Source organism: Leptonychotes weddellii, chromosome 1, assembly GCF_054177405.1.
Source record: "Leptonychotes weddellii isolate Sample4059 chromosome 1, ASM5417740v2, whole genome shotgun sequence".
Taxonomy (NCBI): Eukaryota; Metazoa; Chordata; class Mammalia; order Carnivora; family Phocidae; genus Leptonychotes; species Leptonychotes weddellii.
The window spans coordinates 87,975,968-87,985,944 of NC_138369.1; the positions used below are offsets into that span (position 1 = coordinate 87,975,968).

At 33.9% G+C, this 9,977-nt stretch overlaps 1 protein-coding gene and 1 long non-coding RNA gene across 5 annotated transcripts in view; one reads left to right on the forward strand and one right to left on the reverse strand.

Moving 5' to 3' along the window:
- Window positions 1-9,977, forward strand: part of LOC115944508 (uncharacterized) — a 94,290-nt gene that overhangs the window by 64,635 nt on the left and 19,678 nt on the right. The window lies entirely within an intron of this gene.
- The window catches only part of PLSCR1 (phospholipid scramblase 1), a 28,652-nt gene continuing 19,463 nt past the window's right edge, over window positions 789-9,977 (reverse strand). For 3 of the 4 annotated variants that reach the window (XM_081827493.1, XM_081827492.1, XM_081827494.1), the window contains 2 exons: window positions 4,147-4,308; window positions 1,240-1,822 (listed from right to left, as the gene is read on the reverse strand). In XM_081827493.1, coding sequence (XP_081683619.1) covers window positions 1,784-1,822; window positions 4,147-4,308 — 201 coding nt within the window. In that variant the 3' untranslated portion in view covers window positions 1,240-1,783. Of the gene's footprint in view, window positions 1,823-4,146; window positions 4,309-9,977 lie in introns of all 4 variants that reach the window. The other variant, XM_081827495.1, reaches the window with a different exon arrangement.

The following is a 9,977-nucleotide window of genomic DNA, read 5'->3' on the forward strand; positions in this document are numbered from 1 at the left end:
GCTATCCTCCCGAATAACGCCTCGGATTCACTTCTCCGCACATCCTACCTTCCAGAAAGTGGTCGCTTTTCTGTTCAGAGAGTTGTTGCTATTCTTTTCTTCGATCTCCTTTTGAGTTTGTAGGTGTTCAGAATGGTTTGATCCCTATCCAGCTGAATTCCTGAGACCAGACGAAATCCAAGTCTCCTACTCCTCCACCATCTTGCTCCACCCCCCTAGATCAGTTGTAGTTTTATTTTGCTTAACTAGAGTTCCTGAATCTTATGCCAAGAACGGGGAGGAGGAGTAGGAGAGCAGAGGGAAAATGAAAGTAAGATGTTGCCACTAAGAAACAGCAATGAAAGTACCTTCATTTTTTCTGGCATGCTGTCTGTACCAACTGTAAACTCAACACGAGTGTCTCAGTTACACCTCATTATTGGAATCTGCCGGCTGTCTGGGCTAATGAAAGGTCGTCACTTTCCCTGTAGCTCCCCTGCCATCCCAATGTTCTCAACACTAGGAGCTAGTGGTGTTGCTGGAGTTCTGCTAAAGATGAACGGGAGTCTCTCCCCCCAAGTCCTTATTTCCTAAACACACTTTTTCTTTGCATTAGTTAAATTGTGAATTAGACGTATCCTCTTTCCTACAAAATAGAGTATAAAAATTCCTTTAAATTTCTGACAGGTAGAAATATTACTTTACAGCACTGGTATGGATTTTAATAAAGATCATCATATGCGTTTGCTACTTTTAAAGAAGATCTGAAAGGGAACAGGTGGTAAATGTGTAATGTTCAGAATACCATCTAAATTGACTATTCACAGTTTATTTAAAAATAAAAATCAAATATGCAAAGAAATGTATGAATAATTTTTAAATCAGTTATTTGATTGTTGGTGTAAATAATCCAGCAGACCATTACTGAAGTTTCTACTCAGATGAATATATATGTTCTATTTAATACCTGAGTGACCTCATAACTATTATGCTCTATGAATGATAAAATGAATACAGGAGCTAACCATTCATTCCATGTGTAAATAATTACTTCAAAAATTACAACAATGTTCCAGTTTTATAGTGAGTCTTTAAATGTGTTCTTCTTTAGGACATATCTTTTTCATTGGAAATCATTAAAACATCAGTAATATTGTCTTGTCAATACGAAAATCTTTTTATAGTAGCAGATTAGCTTATAAAAGAAATTAAATATACTGTAATTTGCTGAACAAAAAATACACATTTTATGTTCCTTGGTAATATGAATATTAAGTATTATTTTGACATTGTAAAGGAAACTGAAATTATATTGATTTTTAACTTATGTGAATATATGGTATTTGCAAAGTAACAGTTGTTACACATGTGAAGTAAATTGGAACTATATTTAATAAAATGTAACTTTTTATATTAAAATTACTTTGATAAGGCTTTAAATAATTTTCTCTAAAAATTGAAAATAAAAGAGATTACAGTTCAAAACAATTTACCATGGGAAGTTTCATGATTGAATGTAAAAATTCCCATGTCCTTTCTTCAAAATACATAAAGAAAAAGAAGATGTATGACATAAAAGAAATGCATAAAAACGTTTTTAAGTAAGTGATATAGAAAATAAACTCATAATTTGAAAAGTCATATATAACAGGAGCTTCAGGCATCACAGTATAATTCACATAAGCTATAAGTCATTTCAATAAAGAAAAAAAAAACAGTGAGCTTTTCTTTTACATAGTCCCAATCAATACACAGACTTCAAACTTTCTGAGGAGACTTTCATTAATCCACTACCACACTCCTTTTATTCTCTGTCTCCACCCCTTTCAAAAAACATGAAGTCCTAGATAAAAACAAAAATACAGAAATGAGTTTTCAGCAACAAAGCAGGGAACATCTGGGAAAAGTTGATAGCTTTCAAATATAATAACATGTAAATCCTGTAATTCTATTCGCTTACTGATAACCTGCATGAATTTAATTTATTCTCTGGTAATTTTTCTAAATTTCACTTTTTCTCATGCCACTCAGAATATTCCTATTTTTGATCTTTCTTCCTTAACTTTTTGTACTCCTTCTCTAGTAATACAACTTTTCTTAAAGTTGTTTTAAGTTTCTTAAAACTTTCAGATTTTCTCAGGAGAATGACAGCCATCTTAAAGGTAGCATGCATCTTAGATTTTTTTGGCCCAGTTTTATGATTTCTCTCACAAACCTGTCCACTGTGTTCCCCAACTTGTCTCACTACATCAGTGTCTAATCAGACCCCCTTCCCTATGACTTTCATCAAATCCTATGGATTTTCTCTCACATCTATCATTTTCCTTTATCTGTTCACACAGAAATAATTTAATCCTTATCATCATTCACTTGCAAGTGCACTGTTGTTAATTTTACCTCTCATCAATCCATTTCTTACATAGTCACCAGGATTTATCTTTCTGAGATTTGGATTTATAGCTTTTTATTTATACCTAGTTTAAAACCAACCAATTAACTAAATAATTTTCACTATCTTCCCCACATCTACAAGAAGTTGTCCAATCTTTAAAAGTCCTTTAGAAGAGGCCCAATGTACACCACAGTCATTTCCTAATAACCCCACCACAACTCCCAACCCCATTTCTCATCTATCCAAACACCCCAGACTGTCCTCTCTTCCCTTTATACACCATATCTTTGGTTATTGTGTGTGTACCTCTGGTCAAACAGTTTCCTAAGGTTAAATTTAATTTTACTTTTCACATGAAATAAACAGTGAAAACACAGTTTTTAAACCGAACTGTGGTTATATTTAAAACTTTATACAGAAAACATCGAGCCTATCCCAAATTAGATAGAGTAGCAAAATAAAATCCTAATGGCCACTCACCAAGTTTTAATAATTATTAACATGACCAATCTTGGTTCATTAATTACTCTATCTCCTAAATCCCCCTGCCCTGACCCTCATTATTTAAAAGCAAATCTGTGATATCTTACCATTTTATGCTGAAATTCAACTTCAGTGTGTGCCCCTAAAAATTTGGACTCTTTTGTTTTTATATAAGCTCAATATCATTAGCATATTTTTTAAAAATAATAATCTATTAATATCATCAAATAGCCAGTCAATGTTCAAATTTCTCTGAATTCCTTCTAAATGTCTTTTTGTATTCATTTGTTCAAATCAGTATCTAAATACCATCTATAAATTGCATTAAGTTGAGATTGCTTAAGTTTCTCTCTCTTTTTATATAATTTTTATCTTTTCATTTTACTGACACTTATTTGTTGAAGTAACTGGATTCTTTTTCTGTATATTTTCTCACTTTTTAGTGTTTTTGGCATTGCATCCCCATGTCAGTGTTTAAGATGTTCATCTAGTGGCTCCAAACCTTCCTTGCATATTGGAATCACCTGATGCTCTAAACAGCTTGCAGGCTTGGTCCCACTTCAGATATTTTGATTTACTATCTGGATGCAGTCTTGACAAAGGGAATGTGATAGCTATCCAGGTGTTTCTACTGAGCAGCTAGGGTTGGATACTCTTGGTCTGTCCCAGGAGTCCTTGATTTTGGCTGCATATGGAGTCACCTGGGGAACTATACAAACTTCTAATTCTGAGCCTCTAATTTAAACTGGGGTACATCTTGATCCTTGCGGTTTTTTTAAAGTTCCCTGGCTGATTAAATGTGAAGATAAGTTCAGAATCACAGCTCTATCCCACATAATTCCTTTCAAATGGCAGTTCTACTTAATGGCTTGATTGGATGTTTACTCTTATTGCAGTTTGCACTCCTGTATTAGATGATTTAATTTAATAATGAATCAAGACAGAATCTTGTTTTACTGAGTCTATTCCATGTAAGCCCAAATTCAAACTCTTTTTCACAGTACTGACTTCAATTTTTAAATAAAAACCCCAAAGACCAGGGCCCCTCCTTAACACATGAGGTCCTCCTGTTACCAAATGAAACTGCATAGACTCTCCAGAGAAACTAGTCACCTGCAAACCCAGAGAATACCAGGAGATAATGAAATTTCAGAGCTAGAATTAAAAGGGGCCCCCTTGGAATAAAACCTATAAATTTAACAAGGTCATTTAAAAATGTACAACTTACTAAATCATTTCAGAATGATACTAGAAAAACCATCTAAACCCAAGATTAGCAAGAATAGACTCACAATGAGGAAACATGCACCGAGCATCACAGCTTTCATTTTCACATCAAGGTCTAAAGGGAACTGGATGCCAAAGTTATCAGCATCTGTAAATGCTTCTCTCATGAAACCAGTCCACTGCTTGGAAATCTTTCCAACCACATTTTCTTCATCAAGAGATTTAATCTAAAATGAAAAAAAAAAAATTCTTAATGAATTCTAGAAAACTAGTAACAAACTAAAAGTTGAAATAAAGTGAAATATCACTCTATCAAAATTATGTGCAATACTTAACTATGAACATTATATCACTCATTAAATGTATATAGATTCTTGTATCTACTTTTAGATGCATGAAAAAAGAAACCTGTTTCTTTGTTTCAGAGAACTTAACATGAAAGTAGTTTTGCTTAAATATTTAACATTTTCTATTCTACATTAAGACAGTAATTGATGAATTGAGTTGATCTAAAACAAAATTTAAGCAGAAAAAGATACAAATATAAAATGTTTCTTTGGTGAAATTTCTAGAAGCCATCAGGAAGGTATTAAATTAATCCCCCATGCTGTAAGAGAAGCACAGAGAGTTTACGTAAGTTGAGTGTTTAAATGTGATGGGAGTCATTACCACCATCAGTAGGAAAATATGAAATGCAAAGAGCCTGGAAAAGAAGACTGGCAGTTTTGAGTAAAGGAAAATAACCAATAAGTAACTTGATGGGATGCCACAGGTCAAGAGTTGGGGTAAGACTGAACAGTGGGGTGGATGGACAGTGAACAACAAAAAGGACAGATGATAAAAAGAGCTCCAAAGTAAAATTTTCTAATTTTACAATTCTGCCTGAGGAAAGCCCAGGGCCATCTTAAGTGTGGGCTATCCCACACTTATCATGGTATGTGCATGCAGAGTTATGTCAAACCAGGAAGAGAAGTGTCCTTTTCAAATGTGCACAAGGTACCACAAGTGCTAGCAACACCCACAGAAGCCCTAGCTCAGGTTGAGAACAGCAAAATAAATGTGAGGAAACTAGGGGTACCTGGGTGGCTCAGTCAGTTAAGTGTCTGCCTTTGGCTCAGGTCACAATCCCAGAGTCCTGGGATTGAGTCCCACATCGGGCTCCATTCTCAGCGGGAACCTGCTTCTCCCTCTCCCTCTGTTGCTCCCCCTGCTTGTGCTCTCTCTCTCTCTGACAAATAAATAAAATCTTTAAAAAAAATGCGGGGAAATTAAAAACAGCTGACTCATTTTATTTTGGCATGGGTGGATGGGTTTTTTACAAATCTGAAATAAACTTCTAACTTGACTGTGATAGCATAGATTACTGTTCAGCAAATATTCATGCACTACCCTCCCCCACCAATTGAAGGCCCAGTATATGTCCCTGTACACTGATATTTAGGGTTGGCCATATGACTTGCTTGACTAATGGAATGTTAGAAAATGTGACATGAGCAGAGGCCTCAAACATGGTTAAGTAGTTTGGCCTGGCTCTTGCTCTCCAGTGATCAGCCACTAGAAATACATGATCCAGGTAGCTGCATTTGCTACAGCTCCAGAATGAATAACCTGGAGTAGACCTGAGGCCAACTTACAGCCCAAATCAGAGCCATCTAGCTTGAGCCTGGGTATATTCCCTGAGACACAACTGACCTGCATATCCATTAGCATGAGAATAAATACCTGTAGTTTTAAGCCACTGAGCTTTAGGGGTTATTTGTTATGCAACATTATTGTGGCTAAACAGACTAATACAAATTCCTCTTGCATACCTGTGTTTTTTGTTTGCTTTTAAAGATTTATTTATTTGAAAGAGAGAGCGTAAGTGGGAGGGGTAGAAGGAGAGGGAGAGAGAATCTCAAGCAGACTCCACACTGAGCACAGAGCCTGACACAGGGCTGGATCCCAGGACCCTGAGATCATGACCTGAGCTGAAACCAAGAGTCACATACTTAACCAACTGCACCACCCAGGCGCCCCTGTGTTTTATACATTAATAGCTGTCCTCAGCATTTGAAGCTAGTAATAAAATCTTATATTTATTTTTAAATTTAGTCATTTTTAATTTCTGAAGTATTTTTAAAATGAAATATACAAAAGATAATTTATAAGCCACCATAATCCTACCACTAGATTTAACCAATATTGACTTTTCTCTTTATTCCTATAGTAAGAAATTTAAAAATTTACCAAAATTTATGTAAGTAGAACATGTAATTTTTTATGAAAAGGCTCAGAAATGTGAATAATGATTTATAACTGGAAAGTAAATAGGATTAGATAATTTTTAGCCAAATTCTAGGTATTTAAAAATGGAAAATTTATACAATAAAATGATTGCAACTTCTAGAAACAATAAACTAATATTATATACCTATACATTTGTACTGATAATTGATAGTGGTATTCTAAAAATAAATCTATAGGCTCATCTTATAAATATAAATGCAAAAAATTCAAATAGAACATTAGTACATAGAACCTAGGTAAGTATCAGAAGAATATAGTGTAATAAATTGTATAATGCTAGGACATCATATAATTCAAAACATATTGGTATATCAGATGCTGAAAAAGTATTTTATTTATTAGCTAATTAAGCATTTATACAACATTTAGCATATGTGTAACATATAAATGCTTTATAAGTATCAGGTGATTTTTCCCCCCTCACAGTATCTTTACAAAATATGTACTATTATTAAACACAGTTTTCATATGGAAAAACTGAGGCAAGTAGAGGTTAAATAATTTGTCTAAGTTCACATTTAAGGAGTCGTGGGGAGGATTTCAAACCCAGGCACTCTGTTCCAGAATCTATAAACATGACCACTCTGATACCCTGCTTTTAGATACTTAGGTATCAATTCTTAATAAAAACTAGGTCAGGGGTCAGCAAACAATGATCAGTGGGCCAAATCTAGCTTAGCCACCTTTTTTGTAAAAAAGTCATAATAGGACACAGTTATATGCAGTGTTTATATATTGTCTGTAACTATTTTCATGCTACAATGACAGACTTGAATAGTTGCACACAATGACCATATGACCCATAAAGTCTAAAATGTTTTCTATCTCATCTTTTAAATTTTTTTTTTTTTTTTTGCTAATTCCTACTCTAGGTAAAATAGGACTAGAAAACAATATGAAAAATAATAGTCAATGTTTTTTTAAATTGTGAAACATTTCAATTGAAGGCATCAACTTGGCAGGTATTCTCACAATTGGCATTACTATTCAGTTTTGCCACTGAAGTAGACTAGAAAAGAAAATGAGCTAATTGGTAAATAAACATGAGAAGTTAAAATGATTTCACTTTGCTCTGTAATTTTTAACTAGAAAAAACAAGTATAAATAAGCAAAAGTGTTTCTTAAGTTAAATACTAGAATCCAGTCAGAAGACTGGATAAAAGGTAAAAAAATAAATAGCCTTTTTCAATATTAAGAATAAGTACCTAATACATCTATATTCCTTCTTAATAGTGATAATGCCTATAAATTACCTAGGAAAATTTTAACAAAAAAGATAGAGATTCTATATAAAGAAACCCATCTGATCTTATGAAGAATATAAAATTAGATATGAATGAATAAAAAGACATAACACTTCTGGGATGAGACAGATTTAGCATCACAAAAATGCTAATTTTTAAAAAATTGTATACAGATTTAATACAATACTAATAGGATTCTAACTTTTTTTTTTTAAAGATTTTATTTATTTATTTGAGAGAGAGAAAATGAGAGACAGAGAGCATGAGAGGGAGGAGGGTCAGAGGGAGAAGCAGACTCCCTGCTGAGCAGGGAGCCCGATGTGGGACTCGATCCCGGGACTCCGGGATCATGACCTGAGCCGAAGGCAGTCGCCTAACCAACTGAGCCACCCAGGCGCCCCAGGATTCTAACTTTTGAAAAATTGCCTTAATATTCACAGGAAAGGAAAAATCTGATAGTACCAAAAAATATGATAAAGAAGAATATAAGTGGCTGTTTGGCTATGACCGGATATAGAATACATCATTAAGTTGCCATAATTGAATCATAAGGCACTGTTGTAAGAACAGATAATTAGATCAATGAAACAGAGGAGAATCTAGAAATAGATTCCATTATTTATGGGAATTTAATGTACAGTATTTCAATTCAGCAAGGAATGAATACTTAATAAATTGTGATGACACAGCTGTCTAGCCATCTGAAGGAAAACAATGTTTGATCCTATCTTCAACAAATAAAATTACTGGTAAGTTAAAGATTTAAATATAAAAAGATTAAAAAAGGAGTAAATAAAATATAAAGTTGGGGATAACTTCATAATCAAGACAGGAGAATGAGAATATATTAAAATAGATATATGCGACTATATATGACACATATTTGTATATAAATATAAAAATATAAATAAATATATATAAGTTCCACAAAGAAAGGGTAGATTTGTGGAAACTATTTGCAGATCAGAGGACAGATGCAGGGTCAATGTCTTCAGCATACAAATTACATTTATAAATTGACAAGAAAAAAGTAAACAACCCAATAAAAATACAGGCAATGGATATGAATAGACAATTCAAAGAGAGCAAACACAAGTAGCCAGTCAAGTTAGAGTAAAATGTTCATAATCCCTAATGGTCAGGGAATTACATATTAGAGATAACCTTCCCCCCTCCCACTTGCTGATTTTCAATTTCCCTTTTTAGTTTGAAGTTTGCAGTTCAAGTTGTATGTGGGTGTCATTTCTTCTTCTAACTCAAAACTCCTTGTACTTTTTGAATCTGAGAAACCATGGCATTAAGTCTGCATGATTTTATCCATTTATCTCTTTGAATATTATCTTGGCACATTGTCTGTATTCTCTTTTTCTGTGACTTCTCTTTGGCACATGCAAGAGTAGTTTCTTCTAGCTTTCACAATCCTTTAAATTTTTTTGGTCCCTTCAAATTTATCTTTTCCCACCCTCCTATTTATTTTCCTCATATAGATCATCCAGTTCATTAATTCCCTCTTCACCTGTATCTAATTTTCAGCTCAACCCAATGAGGGGTTTCAGCTCAACCCTTCCAATGAGATTTCATCAATGAGTGTTCCTTATTTCTGGAATTTCTATTTGGTTTGTTTTCAGATCCTCCTGTCCTTTTTCAAATAGTCTCATTTTCCCCTTATGACCTTTTTTTGTTTCTTCTTTAGCCTCTTTAATGTTTATTTAGATATTTCTTATATGATTGATTGCAGACTGTTGTATTATATGCAGTTTGTTGGTGGTGAATTAATTCTTAGAACATTATGTAATTTTTGATCTGTTCTTGTGAATATCAGCTTTTTCTATAGGAACAGAGAGTGTTTTGATAATCAATCTTTGGTGATCTCTTTCTAGTGTGCTTTTGCATTTAATTCTGTCATTTGTCGTCACCACTCAGGATCAATTTCTATGTTATGACGTTCCTCATTCATAACAGTGGTATGAATTCAGACTTCAGACTCATAGAGGGGACTATAATGTATTAGCAGTTTCATAGTTGTTGTTTTTTTCCCCTACCAAAAGTCCTGGAAGGAGACAGATTCCCTTATTGCCTCCATGGGATAAAAAGTCTAGTTGTCTTTCTTCTACTCACCCTTGGGACAATCTCATGGCTTCAACTACCATCTATATGCTGAACATATCCCAAACTTTTTCTCTACATACCAAAAATCCAACATAACTCAAATACAAATTATGAGGTTCTCACAAATCAACTGTTTCTTCTCCAAGTTTGTTAACCTGGCTAATGGCATCATTATCCATTCAGCTTCTTCTTCTTCTTTTTTTTTTTTTTTTTTTGAGAGAGAGAGAGGGAGGGATTGAGAGAGCAGGGGCAGG